General features: G+C 36.4%; 1 protein-coding gene across 2 annotated transcripts in view; it reads left to right on the top strand.

The window, feature by feature from the left end:
* LOC145246115 (high-affinity choline transporter 1-like) overlaps positions 1 to 18,652 on the top strand; it is a 145,640-nt gene that overhangs the window by 75,566 nt on the left and 51,422 nt on the right. For both annotated transcript variants that reach the window (XM_080107949.1, XM_080107948.1), the window contains exons 2-3: positions 9,769 to 9,963; positions 13,368 to 13,475. In XM_080107949.1, the coding sequence (XP_079964075.1) occupies positions 9,792 to 9,963; positions 13,368 to 13,475 (280 nt within the window). In that variant the 5' untranslated portion in view covers positions 9,769 to 9,791. The remainder of the gene's footprint in view (positions 1 to 9,768; positions 9,964 to 13,367; positions 13,476 to 18,652) is intronic.

Genomic DNA, 18,652 nt, shown 5'->3' with positions numbered 1-18,652 from the left:
TTAATGTCCAAAGGTATATTTTCGCATGCATAGAAGAGAAGTTTAAGTCGACTTACGCTTGCCAAGTTCTCATTTCTTTCAATTTTGACACCTTAGCAACTATTTTAACTGGATAAAGACCCATAAAAAACTATTTCACAAAAAATGCAATCGTTTGAGCTGCCTTGCATCGATCTGCAATGTTCCATCTTGGAGGAGATACAGTTTGAAAAAATGGAGTCAGACAGACATAGTGAGTTTTATAAATAAGATTGTATTATGCCCAATATATGGTAGTGATTTCAAAAGTTTAAAAAAAAATGTGATATGAGTGCTATCAGCTAGAATCCAAACCAAAACATTTAGCTCTCCAATTTTATTCGACAATGTTTGACCTAAGTCCATACATAAAACCCATAAAAAACGCTTCACAAAAATGCAATCATTTAAGCTGCCTCATGCTGCTCTGTGACTTTTCGTCTCTGAGGAGATACAGATTGAAAAAGTGGAGAGAGACAGACAAACATAATGAGTTTTATAATTAAGATTGTATTATATCCAATATATAGTAATGATTTCAAAAATATAAAAATAAATATGACGTGGATGCCATGTAGCTCACCTATGTTATTTGGTAATCTCTGACCTAAGTCCATACGCATATAAAAGCTTTAAAAAAAAACAACGTTGAAGATATGTATATTTGTGCATGCATAGTAGTAACATGCTTGATCAACTTCAGCCTGCCAAGTTCCAATTTTTTTCAATTTTGATCCCTCAGCAGCTATTTTTACCGGCTAAAAACCAAATTGAATTTATTCCACAATCCAAATCCCCTACATATCAAGTCTGTAGTCCAAAAATTGACTGAGTTGTTTGGTAGGTACGACTCCTCAGACACACAGTCAAAGTCACATATTTATAAAAATATATATGGCAATTAAGCGACACAGAATATTCCACATTTCATTCTCGTGAGAATTCCTCAGAATATTCTGTGTAGCTTAATTGCTATATATATATTTATAAATTACTACCTAGCTCTACCTATGTATTGAGCACTGTTGAAGTAAATATTTAAAGTTTAAGCATAAAATTATACCTTTGTATATTAATTAATGTGATTAAACAAAGTAGTCATATATATATATATATATATATATATATATATATATATATATATATGACCTTTGTTTTGGTGTCGATGTGTGTATGTATCTGTGTATGAGCGCATCCATGCTTGCGCACACGTACCCAATTCTAGCACCTTAAGGAAAATCTGACGTCAGCGGGAGCGGCGCGGGTGTCTATGCATGCATGCGCGCATATGTGCATATATTTGCACGCCAGGGCGGAGATGTATGTGTACATGTGAACGTTTCTTTAAGTATATATGTGTGTACGTGCGCATGTGTGTGCTCGCGCGCGTGGCCGCTAGCTAACCCTCTCCAAACAATTAACAACAAATAAAAACCAAATAAATAAACCGAATCATAGCCCCCCTCCCCCGCCTCTGAACCTAAGCGAACACCCAACAGGTCAAGACATACTTATCAAGAAATCATCTCACCAACGAGACGCCAAAAACTTTAACATTAAGACTCAAATTTTAAAGTAACCCCCCTTCTCCTACCCCCACATATTCCCCTTCCCCTCCATGTACCCCTATGCTCTCAGCCACACCAGAAATGAACTTCCCAGGCCCTCCTCCACAAGGTCCTTAAACTCCAAAACTAAAACGTCACCGACATACCAAGCACCCCCCTCCCACCTTTCCCCCTTGTTCCCTTCCTCCTTTTTTCCGCTCTTCTCGCACCCCTCCCCTGACATCATTCACTCTTTCATCCTATCATAACGAACATTTCTGTAAAAGTCTGAGGATGCTACAGACGGCCAAAAAAACAGCCGAGTAGCTGAAACAATAATGTAACTTAACAGAAAGACACGGTAATAAAAAATAAAACGTATATAGTAATTGTCTGTATTTTTGAGATGAGGTATTTTCATTGATTGAGATTGTCGGACTGACTTCCTCATCTTGGTTGTTATTGTCACAACGTTTCGGCCGTTTTTGCCCTCCTGCCTATGTCAGGTGTTTTGCATCGAACTGGGGAACCGTTTGTTAGGAGTCTCGAACCCAACCCTTTATTATTATTACGGGGGTACTGTGTTCGGACTCCAGCTAGGCTTTGGGACATAGTTGCTGATTCTCTGTTTTTTGAATGTTACTTTTCACTGCCTTCGTTTAGGATATTTTCGGGCATTAGTATCTTTCTAGCACGGTAGAGAGAGCCTACTTTCTTCGCATCGGTCCTGGTGATACTCTTGATGTAATTGTTCCAACTCATGTTTCCTGAGAGCGTTAGGCTAAGGAGTTTAAAGAATGTACTTTCAGATAGAGTCATTGGCCATTGCTATTGGTGGTAGAGAAAGTTTCTTATAAACCAAGGATGGTTTATAATAATTAAAACAAGTGTAAATGCAAAATGTTCGTTTCAACTTGCTGACATATTTCTATTACTTTTCTGCATGCGCAAATTCATTCATAGCCTCAAGTGGTTTAATTTTAAATATTTTTTTCTATCTGTCGATAGCTCAAACGGTAGGGAATGCAACTGGAGGGATAAATCTTTTAGTTTTGATTCCAGCTGATGAACCCTAAGTCATTTTTTTTTTAAAGCTTTTGAAATTAATACTATATATTAGGTTCAATTTAATATTCAGTAGAGAATTGTAATAATGAATATGAAATCTTCATGAATTATATTTAAGCATATTTTATGGTTGCTTCTCCTTCTCTGCTAGTTAGAAATACAACTGAAATGACGTACTTTAAGTAAACGTCTGTTAAATGTTTCCTATAATTGTCTCACGAAATGCAGGGACACATAATTCTTTTCTAAATTATGTTTCTTAAGTGATAAGGCACAAATATAAAGAAATATTTTGTATAAAAACGATTCTGTTTAGATTAACAGTGATTATTTATTGTATAAATATAATAGGTGGTAGTCTCGTCTCTTTCATTAAGCAAGGTTCTGCCTGAAATTTTGTGAGTGTTACAACACAGATATAGAAAAATAATTTTTTTTTTACACAGTGATCACCACTTACCAAGGCCCGGAAGCCACTCAGGGATAAGGGTTATTGCAAGTACATTACGTGAGTGTGGAGATTTGATGAAGTGTTTACTTAAGGGGGCGGTTCATTAGAAATTTGTTAACGTTGGACTTGAAGACATCCAAGTTGTAGTCCGGAGGGAAGCAGGCAGACGGAACAGAGTTCCACAGGCATGCAGTTCTAAGAAAGAAGCTTTGTTCATGGAATCCGCGTTTTGATTTAGGCACAGATATAGAGTGGGGGAAATTTTTCACAGTGGATTCAGCTAGACGGGTGTTTTTCGTGAAAGATTGGCGAGGGGGGACCAGAGATTGGAGTTCAGACGAGCACCTGCCATGGAAATAACGATAAAACAAAGACAGGCTCGCAATGTCTCTTCTGTGGGAGAGAGGTTGCAGGGTAGAGAAAAGGGCATCCCCCACTAAGCCACAAAGTCTATTTTGTACTCTGTCAAGGCAGGATAGGCTGTTTTTAGCAGCTCCTGCCCAGATATGGCAACAGTATTCCATCCTTGGATGTATTTGGCTTTTATATAGATAGAGAATTGCATAAGTAGTGAGATATCTTCTGGAGCGGTAGAAGGATCCCACCATATTTCCAGCGACCTTGGCAACAGACTTGATGTACGTGTTCCATTTCAGATCAGGAGTAAAGGTCAAACCCAGAAGCTTGTCAAAACACGGGGCCTCACCCAGACGAGAGCCATCCATCACAATTGATGCCAGATGGGGATCAGAGCGTTGATGATGTAAGGATAGGAGTTTGGTTTTGGATGCATTAAAGGTAACCAGCCACATCTTCCCCCACTGAACCACGCGCTCGAGATCAGATCAGAGGAGAGAGAATCAGAGAGAACTTTGTCATTTACAGTCTTTGATGTGTTGCCGTAGATGGTCGTGTCATCAGCATAGATGTCAACGAATGATTTAAGTATGTGTTTAGGGAGGTCATTGATGTAGATCAGGAAGAGATCAGACAGCCAAGTTCTGATCCCATCTGGCATCAATTGAAATAAATGGTTCTCGTCTTGGGGAGGCTTCATGTTTTGGCAAGCTTCTAGGCTTGATCTTTACTCCTGATCTGAAACGGAACACATACATCAAATCCGTTGCCAAGGTCACTGGAAAAATGGTGGGATCCTTCTCACTGCTGATGCAATTCTCTACCTACATAAGAGCCAGGTACGTCCAAGGATGGCGTACTGTTGCCACATCTGGGCAGAAGCTGCTAGAAAGTACTTATCCTGCCTTGATAGAGTTCAAAACTTTGTAGCCTAGTAGGGAATGCCCTTTTATCTCCCCTGCAACCTCTTTCTTGCAGAAAACACGTTGCGAGTTTGTCTCTGCTTTATCGTTATTTTCATGGCAAGTGCTCATCTGAGCTCCAATCTATGGTCCCCCCTCACCAAACTTTCACAAGAAAAACTTGTCTACCTGAAAACACTATCAATAATTTCCCTCACTCTTTATCTTTGCCTAAACCTAAATGTAGATTCCATGAACAAAGTTACTTTCTTAGAACTGCACGCCTGTGGAACTGTCTTCCGTTTGCCTGCTTTCCTGCTGACTACAATATGGTCGTCTTCAAGTCTAAAGTAAACAAGTTCTTGATGAGCCGTTCCACTTAAGTTAACAAATTTACCGAATTTCCATTACTAACGATTACTATATTGTCCAATTGACTACTGTACACTCTTTAACCCTTATTCTCGAGTTGCCTCTGGGCCTTGATAAGTGGTCATGCCTATGTACCCTCCCCCCCCAAAAAAAAACCCTGAAAATTATTAAATGTTTAACTATTATCGTCTGACCAAATGTAAGGGCACATAACTCTTCATTTCTAAATGATATTTTCATGAAAAGAAAATAACTTAAAAGGCAAAGATTTGTAATGTTTTCACCAGTGAGTGAGGAAGAAATCAATCAAAACAAGTCTTTATACGTTCATGCATAGATGTTTTATATGGCTTTCCTTTTTGTAGTTGCTTTTTCTTATCGCCATTTTGTGGTCGTGATTGTTTAAATAATACTAATACTTTTTCTATAAACATGCATGTAAAAACAAAGTTTTATTTTTCAGGCAATCCATTTTTCCAATATGTACGTATATATTATAATTATATACTTCGAAACTGTTTACATAAAGCTACCACATCTGCATAAAGTAAAGTGTGTCATTTCATTGATACACGCATTTCTATTGTAAGTTCTATTCTGACACCGGTTTATATTAGTGTTAGTGGCATTATTAATATTATCACAAGGAGCTTTAAACCAGGCCATCATTAAAAAAATCTTATTGGACAACAGCCTGATGTGTTTCCAGAGTCTGAAGGACAACAAGCCCCTCCAGATTGTCAGTACTCTCCCATAACCATTACAAATAAATGTGCGTTATCGCAACAGTCGTCTACAATTTATTTTTGATTTGTAGCGACCATTTGTCTTTTCTTTTCTTTTTTTTTTTAAATGTGCATCACCACTTATCAAGGCCAAGAGTCTATTATATAAGTCTCAAACGTCTGTGTGTGTGTGTGTGTGTGTTTATGTTTGTATGTCTGCTATAAACTTTTGTCATCTGCATTGGATAGGCACGAAACTGGTACTTTCTTAAAGGGTAATGCCCCAGATGCATAATATGTCAAAATTAGAAGAAAAAGATTCATTCTGTGGTGGTTAACTGGACCATTTTTTGGAAAGAGGGTTCATTTTTTGCGCCCCTTTTTTCGCAAGTCACACACACGTATCAAAGTAAAACTGTTTAAAACGCTTATTTTGCAATGTCTTGACTTTGGCAAAAGCATCTGTCTGAAGTTTTTGTATTCTTCCCCTCTTTCACATTTCACGTTCAAGCCCAACCACCGTGATTCATTTTTTTTTTTTTTTTGGTTGTCTACTATTTTGATTGAAAGGCAATTTTAATTTATTTTTTTTGAGAGGGAGGGGTTTCCAGTGCACGAGCAATGCCGGGCATCCACCCACTGGTATATAGTCATCAAAAAGTGCTCCATATCCAGAGGATAGCTTTTATTTTTCATATCCCTTTGTCTTATACTTTTACTTTTTTTGGGCGATTACGTTTTCGTGTTTTTATCCGTTTTTAAGTAAGATTGCCATATCTTTTATTTTTAAAATTGTTGTGGGGGTATCGACGTTACCCAAGATGGAGTTGACGTATAATTATGATAAAATGCTCAATATCTTTAGTATTGCAGGTGTGTCCAAACTGAACTTCATATGGACCCGGGCAATGCCAGGCACCCTGCTAGTCTATTATATAAATCTCAGTTGTTTGTATGTTTGTTTGTGTGTTTGTATGTCCACTAAAAACTTTTGTCATCTGCATCGAAGTGGTATGAATGTGGTACCGTTTGAAAGAGCGATCTCTCAGACACAAAATATCGAAAAACTAGAAAAAATCGTCAAATGTTTCATGTAGAAATGTCGTTAGGTAAAAACTTGGTTTTGACGTTTTTTAATTGCACATGCGTGAACGATCGATTCGTTATTTCATTTTAAATTTGCAACGTCATAACACATGCGTCATCATTAGGGCTATGACAACAGCATATTCTTTTCCTTGTTTTGATTCTCAAGTATATATCCATTGATATTTTATATGTTTTTATGTAGAGTGATATGGTTCTTGGTTGATTAATTGGGTCTAACTGTGTCGGATATATACTCGAGAGTAAAAACAATGAAAAGAATATGCTGTTGTCCTAGCCCTGGTCATCGTGGTCCCATTGATGATGCGTTGGCTTGTAATTTAAGTAATGTGAGTTCGCACCCAGCAGACAGCATTTTCTTTTTTTTTTTTTTTACTTACAAAATTTTGGTTTTGGTTTTGGCTGATAGCACTCAAGTCCTGTTTTTTTACAACTGGGAAATGCCAGGAACCCTCTGCCCCCGGCTTGTATATCTGTTAAAAACTTTTGTCATCCGCATCGAAGTGGCACGAACCGACTTGTACTGTTAGAAACCACAATCTCTTGGACACACATGGAAAAATTAGAAAAAAATCGTCAATTATTTCATGTAAAGATGTCGTTTTGTTTAAAGATGAGGTCTTGATGGTTTTTGTTAATCACACATGTGTGAATTGTTGATTCGTTGTTTGATTTTAAAAAGCTAAATTTGTTACGTCATAACATCTGTGTCGCCGTTGTCCAATTGATAACATGTCAGCTTATGAACTTCCCTTTTTGCAAGTTCATGTTCACCGCGTGCCATTTTTTTTCTTTTAATAATATGAGATTAGCCTCGGTGCCCGGCATTGCCCGGGCGTTTGGAGGCATGCGTTAAACAAAAAAAAGTTGTAGTAAGCAGGCAGGCACGAATTCATAACGTGAAGGAGGCAAAGAATATGAAAAAAAATAAATTGACGCCTTTGCTGTTGCACCCATCGCCAAACCGGAAGTGATGTAGGTTTAAATTAAGGGTAGACAATCGAAAAGAGTGGGTGACTTTTGAAAATATCAGCAAAAAAAGCGACCCCTTCCTATAGAAAAATGTTTTTGGCCAATTCTTTGGTATTTGTCATCTGAAGGGTCGAGCTTCATAATTATACAGATCTCGTGAAAATATGTTGCCTCTGTTGAAAGTTTTAGGCAGACATACAAACATACATACACTTAAACAGACAGGTGAGATTTATATTATAGACTAGCATGGGTGCCCAGCATTGCCCGGGTATTTAGAGGTGTGTGTTGAGCAAAAAAAAAAGTTGTAGTTGGCAAGCAGGCTCGAACCCGTACTGCGAAGGAGGAAAAGAATGTGGAAAAAAAACCTGACGTCTTTGCTGTTGCGTCCATCGTCAAACCAGCAGTGATGTAGGTTTAAATTAAGGCTAGACAATCCAAAAGAGGGGATGACATTTGAAAATATTAGTGAAAAAAGCAACCCTTCCCTGTAGAAAAGTGCCCAGTTGAGGGTGAAGGAATTAATGTTTTTAGCCAACTTTTTGGTATTTGTCGTCTGAAGGGTCGAGCTTCAAAACAATACCAATCTCGTGAAAATCCGTCGCTTCTGTCGAAAGTTTTAGGCAGACATACATGCATACATTTAAACAGACAGATAAGATTTATATTATAGACTAGCGGGGGTACCTGGCGTTACCTGGGTGTTTAGAGTTGTGTGTGTTGCGGGGGGGGGGAGGTAAATCAAAACAAAAGAATAAGTGAAGTAATAACTCTGTTTAAATATTATAAAATAAACAATGTTAAAACTTCTTAAAAAATCAGAAAAAAAACAATGTTAAAACTTCTTAAAAAATCAGAAAAAAAAACAATGTTAAAACTTCTTAAAAAAAATCAGAAAAACAATGTTAAAACTTCTTAAAAAATCAGAAAAAAAACCGATGTTAAAACTTCTTAAAAAATCAGAAAAAAACGATGTCAAAACTTCTTAAAAAATCAGAAAAAAAACGATATCAAAACTTCTTAAAAAATCAGAAAAAAAACGATGTCAAAACTTCTTAAAAAATCAGAAAAAAAACGATGTTAAAACTTCTTAGAAAATCAGAAAAAAACGATGTTAAAACTTCTTAAAAAAAATCAGAAAAAAACGATGTCAAAACTTCTTAAAAAATCAGAAAAAAAACGATGTTAAAACTTCTTAAAAAATCAGAAAAAAAACGATGTTAAAACTTCTTAAAATCTGAAAAACAAAAACAAAAATAGAAAACACGAACGTGATGGAAAAAAAAACAAAACAAAAAAACAAACGTGTTGTTTCGTAAGTGTTAGATATTATTGTCTCGGTAGCATATAAAAAGTTATAAGAATGAGCGAGCAAGCCAAGAACCAGCCCAGAAAAAGCCTTTGCTGGACATACAAAACAAAATGCACGCACTAACACACATTTTGCCTTTTATATATATAGATAGTGGAGGGGGGTACTCGGCATTTCCCAGGTGTTTGGAGGTGTATGTGTTAAAAAAAAAAATGTTGGCTGGGTGTTTGGAGGTGTAAAAGAAAAAAAAAAGTTTTAGTAGAAAGGTAGGATTCAACCCCGAAGCCTTGACGTGAAGGTGGAAACAGAAGGGGAAAAAAGCCAGCCACCTAACCATAAGGTGGAAATGAAAGGGAAAAAAGCCAGGAACCTAACCATCTTGGCCACGAGAGGAGCGGAATTGATAAACGTGTTAAGTTAAGGTTTATAAAGTGAAATATACAGGTGCGACGAAGTTAAGTGGCGTGACATTTGACCTAGTTTTGCGCTGCAAGCGAGTTACTGTTTCAGTTACCCCCACCCCATCATTTGCTTTTCGAAGATGTGGCGATCGAAAATAGCTGGTAAAAGTCGGGCAAATTAAAGATAGCCGCTACCCCTGTTCTTAAGCCATAGTTATTATGATTTAAACGTGATATAAAAAGTTTTAAGAAAGAGTGAGCCGACCCATAAGGGCGACAAAAAAAAAAGAAGCCTTTTGCGAACATACAGAAAAAGTACACACACATACATACATACATACATACACACATTTTCGCTTTTATATTTATAGATGGCAGCCAAGTCCTATTTTTTCTATTTTATTTAATGGACACTCCCCTGCTAGTTTTCTAATACTATTAGGTACTTATTTTGAAAAGAAGATACAAGCTCATTCTTGTAAAATAAATGAATTTAATTTAATTTTTCTTTTCTGTTTCTTTTTTTTTAATTCCAGGTTGAAAATTAAGGCTGAAAAATATGGTCGATACAGTTGCAATAATCGTGGTTTTTGCGGCCTATCTGTTTGTGTTTGCTGTCGGCTTACTGCTGGTTAGAATTGTCAAGTTGAAGGGAGACTGCACACGGACAGAAAGAGAACTTGTGGCAGGGCGTAATCTGCCGATTGTCGTGGGAGTATGCACAATGACAGGTGAATGTTGTCATTTTTCTTTTCTTTGTTTTTCTCTCCCTACTTAATTAAAACACCTGATGCAATCATAGTATTCGTGCCTCTTTGATGTACACACCCACTTTTTTGAATTGACTGTTGTGTTTAGTTTTAGAAGAGTTTCTGATGGGTAGCTAATCTGTATAAGTCCTGAGATGGAAATAGTTTTTGGTGGGTAGCTAATTGTAGGTGAATTAATAACCTTTGATAGTCAATCATAAATTAAATAAAAACATACCCTGCTTGTTTCAAATAAAATTCATATTGGAAGTCATATCAATGATTGACAAAAAGAAATGTTTTTTTAGTCTTACACACACAGATACAGAAGAGACACGTCTGCTTTATGTGCATGATTAGCGGGGAGGTATCCAGCATTTTGTAGACACACAGAAAAAGCGAACACACACACATACATACATACATTTTCGCTTTTATATATATAGATGAAACATGAAGAGAGAGATTACACATAAAACACTTGTTATATATAAATAATCAAAGGGAGATAACTCCAAGTTATTCAAATGCTTAAATGACAGGACACCTCTTCACATATCATTCAAAGGGCAAAACTGTTGTAATCCTTAGTATTAAAACTCAAATAACATTGAAAAATTTCCAATACTAATCTGTGTACGTCTTGAACTGTAAAAGTTTGCAGAGAAAAAGCAAAAATCTTTCTTATGTGGACGCAAAAAATCATGTGCAGCAGTTCTAACAGATCCATTATTTTTATCAAGTGATTCCAGTTTCTGATTGGATGCTAGTAGAACATGTTTCCATTTGATTGGTCAGTTCCTATCATCAGTGTCTATAAATAGAACCTTTCAACTTTCATGCCCTCATATAAAAAATATTGCAATGCACCCCCACCGACCCAACCCAACCCAACCCAACCAACAGCAAAATCCCACCCATTCACTGATGCCGGAAAGTATTCTACTCTAATACTTTCTTCCCTCAGACTTCTAGACTCTGGAATTCCTTCCCTGTTTCTTGGTTCCCTGACTGTAGTAAACTGCAGAAGTTGTAATATAAACAGACATCTCGCTTCCATGTTAGTAACACTTTATGTTCAAGTGGCAATATGCCTTGTCTGGTGTGAGAAATAGTGTAAAAAAAAAACCCCAAAAAACAAAAAAGAAACCACCCTATATTTCTGCCGAAAAGAAAAATTGGCTATAACTGTTATGTCTGATAACAGCTGCAAACATCAAGGGCTGAAGTATGGAACGAAACATGTTTATTAAATCGGACGCTGTTGAATAAATAATGACTGTCTATTTGATGTTCTCGGAGACAAGTTTGTTCATATATGAATTATTTGGCCATCTTAAGTCTCCCAGAATACAATACATGCTCAAGGGGAGATAACTCTGCACCTTCATGAAGTGCAAGGGATATAATTCTCTCCATATTATTGTAAGGGTGAGGGGCTAACAGTAACTAATTTATTGAACAACTAGCAGGCCATGTAGAAATTCCACAGCGGATTATTTCAGGTAATATATTGATGTTGACATTATTATAGAGTCATTTTTCTATCAATTCTTATATATTATGTATGGAGTATTGCTGTCACATTTGGGCTGGTGCATCTGCTACTAGTCTCTCGCTCCTAGACAAGGTTAAAAAAAGAGTCGCCAATCTGATAGGCCCTGAACTGGCATCTAAGCTTTAGCCTCTGTCCCATCGATGAAACGTTGCATCTCTCTGCCTGTTCTACAAGTACTTTAATGGTGAATGCTCTGACGAACTGCAGACACTTGTGCCCCCACGACGTAGACACCCTCGACAAACCCGACAGGTAGCTAAATCCCACCCCCACACAGTAGAGATCCCTAGATGCAAAAGATTTTTCTACTCCAGTAGTTTCTTCCACAGAACCGCTAGACTCTGGAATTCCATTCCAAGTTCCTGCTTCCCCAACTGTACTGACATGCAGAAGTTCAAGTGCAATGTGAACCGACATCTTGCTGTCCAAATCCCAACATAGCGCCCTAGTAGTTGCTGCGCCTGATGGTAGCCCCCTACACCAAAGTGGCAATTTGCCTTGTTTGGGGTGAAAAAGTAATTAAAAAAAAATATATATATAAAGTTGTGATTTCAAAAATAAAAAAAAATATATCCATATGATGTGGGTGCATCAGCCTGAATCGAAAGCAAGACCAAAACTTATGAAAAAGAAAAAAAATATTTATGTGTGTATATATATATATATATATATATATATATATAGATATATATATATATATATATATATATATATAGATATATATAGATATATATAGATATATATAGATAATCTATAGATATATATATATAAAAATATAACACGGAAATTACATAATTGTCGATGCAATAATTTATTTCAACCTTATGGTATTTTCAAGCATCTAAACTAGACAATTATATTTTTTAATGTAATTGTCTAGTTTAGATGCTTGAAAATACCATAAGGTTGAAATAAATTATTGCATCAACAATTATGTAATTTCTGTGTTATATTTTTATGTTATTGCTCTGTTTACCACATTGAGCTCTCATACCCGGATTTCCTCCTGGAATTATTCCATTATAACACTATATATATATATATATATATATATATATATATATATATATATATATATATAACACTTATCACTAGCGTTTGATCTCGAAGTGGTATTTTTAAAAATTTATATCAACTAGCTTCTGGAGTGATTTCCATAGAAAATAAATTTATTTGTTTAAAAAGTCCCTTTTTTTTCCCAATCTATAAAATTAGTCTTTTCTTATGTCAGACCATGGTCATTATCTTCTGTTTAATCTGAAATACAAACAAAACAATGATTTACTGTTTTTGCTAATTCATGCAATAAGTTTTTTTTTTTATTTTTAGAAAGGGTTGAAATTCTTTCTTAAAAAAAAAAAATTACAAATTTGGGTCCTTCTTCATCACAAAGTCGTACAAGGTGGAACGATAAAGTTGTCGCCCGAAAGAAAACAACACTACAACGTTATTTTAAAACTTTTATTGAAAAATAAATCAATTCAGAAAAAAATATCACCTCAAGATCAAACGCTATCAATAAGTGTTAAATAGATGGATTCCAACTCTGAAATCAGCATTCCCCCCCCTTTTGTCAGAAACATCGCCCCCCCCCCCTTTGTCAGAAACATCGCCCCCCCCCTTTGTCAGAAACATCGCCCCCCCCCTTTTGTCAGAAACATCGCCCCCCCCTTGTCAGAAACATCGCCCCCCCCCCCTTTGTCAGAAACATCGCCTATGGAATGTGAGGACTAAAGAACAAAATAAAAGAAGTGAGAGTTATGAGGCTGTTAAACCCAAGATCCACTTTCTAGAATCTTATTTATTTGTCTTTTTTTTAATTTTCCAGCCACCATTGTTGGAGGTGGTTTTCTAAATGGAACCTCTGAATCTGTTGCAACTTATGGTTTGGTCTGGACTCTAGCACCTTTTGGAATCTTACTAGGTTTGATATTTGGTGAGTATTTGAAGAAGTTTGATAAGCATAATCTAGTGATAATCTGTATATATATATATATATATATATATATATATATATATATATATATATATATATATAACTCACTATGTCTGTGTGTGTCTGTCTCCATTTTTTTTTTATTACATTTTCACCCCAAACAAGGCAAATTGCCACTTTGGTGTAGGGGGCTACTATCAGGGGCAACAACTACTGGGGTACTATGTAGGGATTTGGGCAGCAAGATGTTGGTTCATGTTACACTTGAACTTCTGCACGTCAGTACTGTTGGGGAAGCAAGGACCTGGAATGGAATTCCAGAGTCTAGTGGTTCTGGGGAAGAAACTATTGGAGTAAAAAGATCTTTTACATCTAGGGATCTGTACAGTGTGGGGGTGGGATTTAGCAGCCTGTCGTGTTTGTCGAGGGTGCTCACGTCATGGAGGCACAAGTGATTGCAGTTCGTCAGAGCATTCACCACTAAAATACTTGTAGAAAAGGCAGAGGGATGCAACATTTCGTCGATGGGACAGAGGCTGAAGCTTAGATGCCAGTTCAGGGCCTATCAGGTTTGCGACTCTCTTTTGAACCTTGTCATGGAGCGAGAGACTAGTAGCAGATGCACCAGCCCAGATGTGACAGTAATACTCCATACATGGGCGAATGGTGGCCTTATAGAGGTACAGGATACTTTCGGGTGTTAGTAGTTGTCTAGCACGGTAGAGAGAGCCCACCTTTCTTGCAGCGGCCCTGGCAATGCCCTCGATGTAATTGTTCCAACTCATGTTTCTTGTGAACGTAAGGCCAAGCAGTTTGAAAGATGTACTCTCAGATAAAGAGTCGTTAGCCATTGCTATAGGTGGTAGAGAGGGTTTCTTGTAATTATTGAATGAAACTAGTTTAGTCTTGGCAGCATTGAACACGACCAACCACTTTTGTCCCCATTCCACCACAGATTGGAGGTCTTCCTCTAGTGTTTCTGCCATTTCTTTAGAAATGTGTTCATTCGTCTTCCTGTTGTGCCTGCCATAGAGTGTACTGTCATCAGCATATATACCCATCTCAGAGGCAATTTTGTTGGGGAGGTCATTTATGAATATCAGGAACAATAGAGGTCCAAGGATAGAACCCTGGGGCACCCCCGCATTTATATCATATTGTTTAGATGTACGACCGTCGAGGACAACCTGGATTTTTCTCTTATCTAAGAAGGATTTAATTATGTTTAATATTCTACCAGTCATACCGTATGATCTAATTTTCTTTTCGAAGTTAAAGAAGTTTGATAAGGATAATCTAGTGATAATCTGTATATATATATATATATATATATATATATATATATTGAAAGAGATTTGATTGATGAATATGTGCAGAAGTGCACAAGAATTGTGGGCCAGTGTACGAGTCGGGCTTACCTGTGGTGAAAAGCGAACCCGGGACCTTTTGATTGCAAATCAAAAGTCTACCAATGAGCTACATCCATCCTACCCAGTTTTGCCCAATGGCTACAAAAGACAATAAGTCATTCGGGGGCAGTTATAAAAGATTGCTCTGCATTTGTGGCGTGTCAATTTGACCGTATTATTCGGGATCGTGTTATGTCAATCAACAGTGTTGTTCAGGATTTTATCGTGTCTATTGACGGTGTTGTTCGGGATCGTGTTATGTCAATTGACAGTGTTGTTTGGGATTGTGTTGTATTGAGTCGATGGTATCGTTCGGGATTGTGTCATGCCGAATCGTTGAAGGTGTTCGGGATTGCATGGATGAACTTGTACAGGACCGTGCTTCCACGTGTAATATAAATATATAAAATATTTATATTTCTCTCTCTTTTTTTTTTTTTTTTTTGAATTCTCTCCTCCCTCGTGAACAAACAACTGGAGAGATGTGGTGGATTTTATTTATCATAGGACGTGAGAGTTTCTATAACTAAGAAAGTTACCAAGAGCGCATGTATTAAGTTGATCAGAAAGTCCTGGTGGAATTTTAAATTTTGATTTCAAATGATGTATTTTCAAAAAGATTTTCATTATAATACCTTTACTTTATATATCATTTTAAAGAGCGTTTTGCGCTCCATCTAACTGTTTAAATTACAATCGTTTTAAAACAATTATATTTTCTTTTCAGAATGTTGAATACAAGATAGAAAAAAGCAAATTTGCGCAATTTTTTAATTTAAATTCAATCTAGGTCGAAAAGCTGCTGAAACACTTTGTGATATCAATGTAGCATTTGGCCTAGGAACCACTACTGAATACGCAGCACAATGGTGGTTTAAGAAATTTTGTGGTGACAACGAGAGTTTTGAAGATGATGAGAATAGTGGTCGGCCATCGGATGCTGACAACGATCAATTAAAAGCCTTAATCAAAGCCAATCCATGCACAACTGTTCGAGAGCTTGCTTCTGAATTAGCTGTAACGTATACAATGATTTCCAACCACTTGAGAGAGATTGGAAAGACAAAAATCTTGATAAATGTATGCCTCATGAATTGAATGACAACCAAAAGAAATGCTGTTATGAAGTGTCATCTTCCCTTCTTTTATGCAACAAGAACGACCTGTTTCTTGACTGGCTTGTGACTTGCGATGAAAATTGGGTTTTTAATGACACCCGGCGATGCTCAGTGGTTAGACGCTGACGAAGCGTCACAACACTTCTTGAAGCCAGAATTGCACCAAAAGAAGGTCATGCTGACTGTTTTGTGGTCTATGACTGGTCTTATCTATTACAGTTTTTTGAATGCAGACAAAACCATTACGGCAAAGAAGTACTGCCAACAAATGGATGAAATGTACCAGGAACTTCAACAACAACACCCAGCATTAGTCTATAGAAAAGGCCTAATTCTCCTCAACGACAATGCCTGATGGCACATTGCTAAACCAACCCTACAGAAGTTGAACGGATTGGCTATGAAACTCTGTTTCATCCACGATACTCTCCAAACCTCTTACCTACTAACTACCACTTTTTCAAGCATCTCAACAACTTTCTGCATGAGAAATGCTTAAAAAACCTAAGCGATATCAAAAAAATGCCTTCAGCGACTTCATCGCCACCAGAACGCAAGATTTTTACGTTACTGACATAAAAATACACTTGTTTTGCGTTGGCGAAAGTGTGTTGATTCTGATGGTGCTTATTTCGATCAATAAATTTTTGTTTGAGCCGAGATATGTTCATCTGAATTTAAAAGTTAAAAACTGCAAGAACTTTTGTCAACCTGATACGTAGAGGGGAGATATCTGGTATAATTTTGGTGAATGTCTGAAAGCATAATGGTTTTAAAGGATGCAGTGTCTTGGCAGCCAAAATTTAATGCAGGCGCTTTGTTCTATGTTTCCACAATTCTGAGCATAAAAAATGTTTCCGAAAGTCATTGTGTTGTGGGTTTGGCTTTCTAAGTACGCCCACCAGTGTTAGACAAATGGAGAAGAAAAAGGGGGGCTTCTACAGAATTGAGACAAAATTTTGTAGTCGATAAATGAAGTTTTCAGATAAAAACAATGGTTTCAACTGATTTCTTTTGTCAATTCTAATAAATTAGAATGGTAGCTTCCAAATTATGCAGTCGGAATTACCTGAATATTACTGAATTCTTAAACAAAACAACTTTAATCGTGTTAGCAGGTGAAAAATTGCTGTCATCTTGTTTAAATCAAAATGGAAAATCACCTCCCTTTTGAACTCTCCTGTGTCCTACGATTGTTTTCATCAAATTCTATTTTTTCTTTTCTTTTAATAAATAATTTTCTACCTTATCGATTTTCGTAATTTTTGGATATAATTATCTTAAAAATTCAAGGAATACGTGGATACCATTGTTTTCATGTGAAATTCAGTTTTACGATTTCTGAAGTTTCGTCCCAATAGTGTAGAAGTGCCGAAAAAGGTTTTTTTTGCTGGTTGTTGGTGAAATGGTTAATAATTTTGTAGTGTTTAGCAAGTCATTTGCAAAACGGCAGGAGAAGCAAAGCGTTTTGAATGTGGCAGGTGACTAATGGAGAGTATTCACTTGGTTGCACGTCTCTGAACAGTTTCCTGAGCGACAATGTTCTGGATTCTAGGCTGATGATGATACAAAAATGTGGTTGCTTCATAGTTATGTGCAGTTTTACATAAACGATCGGAGTCTTATAAACGTCTTGCTAAACCATGCCAATACATCTTCAGCCTGCTTCATTTCTAACTCGCATATAAAGTTGTCAGCTTTCAAAACCTGACTCCAATACCATTTGGCATTATAATCTTTGATTCTGACTAGCCAATTTTCATTTGTTGTTGTTGTACCATGTTATTGGCAATAATGGCAATGTCTGAAACCTTGAAAAATGACCTCCAGTCTGTCTTGGAATGGGGAATGTAAATAGATGGACACTTATTCGGAATTTGGGCGTTATCTAAAGGAGATAACTAGCATTTATTAAGGAAACCAGCTGAACGCCCGATGTTGCCCGGTCGTACAATATGCTTAAACATGATATTTTAATTTATGCAGATTGCATATGAATTATTATAGAATTAATCCTCTATTGATTATTATATATTAAGCGAAATAATTTGCCTGGTGGACTAATTTGCAAAAAAAAAAATGAATATAAAAAAAATAATAATAATAATAATATTGTTCATTGTATTTCGTTTGTGTTTGTTTACAATATCATGTCAGCTGATATTTGGGCTTGACGATGAATGCCCTGGAAAAGTCACTTCTAATTAATGTTTAGTTTTAAAATATGCAAACAAAGAAATGATTTGCAGTGATTTTAAATGGTACCTCTTCTTTTATCGTAAATTGAACTCATAATTAAAAAAAAAAAAAATGGTGAGGTACACCCGGGCTTGACCACGGGATCATTCGATTTGTAGTTGAATGCTCTACAACTGAGCTATATCTCCAGATGTCAATAATTCTTTTTCTTAAGAAGAAATACTTTGCTGAGATTTTATTATCTCCCTTGCTGGTGTAATGTATAAAAATTTCCCTGTAAAAAGTTTTTTTAGCTATATAAGAAAAAAACTATTTTTAGGATTGGATTTTTTTTTTTCTGAATTTTGATGCTTATCGGATGAATTTCTGTCGAAAACATATCTAAGAACACTGGCAGATATATAAATTACCTTTGTGTAAAAGTTGCAAAAGATAAGCTCAGCTGTTTGGG

This window comes from Euprymna scolopes, chromosome 23 (genome assembly GCF_053919585.1).
Source record: "Euprymna scolopes isolate OS-2025 chromosome 23, ASM5391958v1, whole genome shotgun sequence".
Lineage (NCBI taxonomy): Eukaryota > Metazoa > Mollusca > Cephalopoda > Sepiida > Sepiolidae > Euprymna > Euprymna scolopes.
Note: the sequence above shows the minus strand (reverse complement) of the source record. Positions and strands in the feature narration are given on the sequence as shown.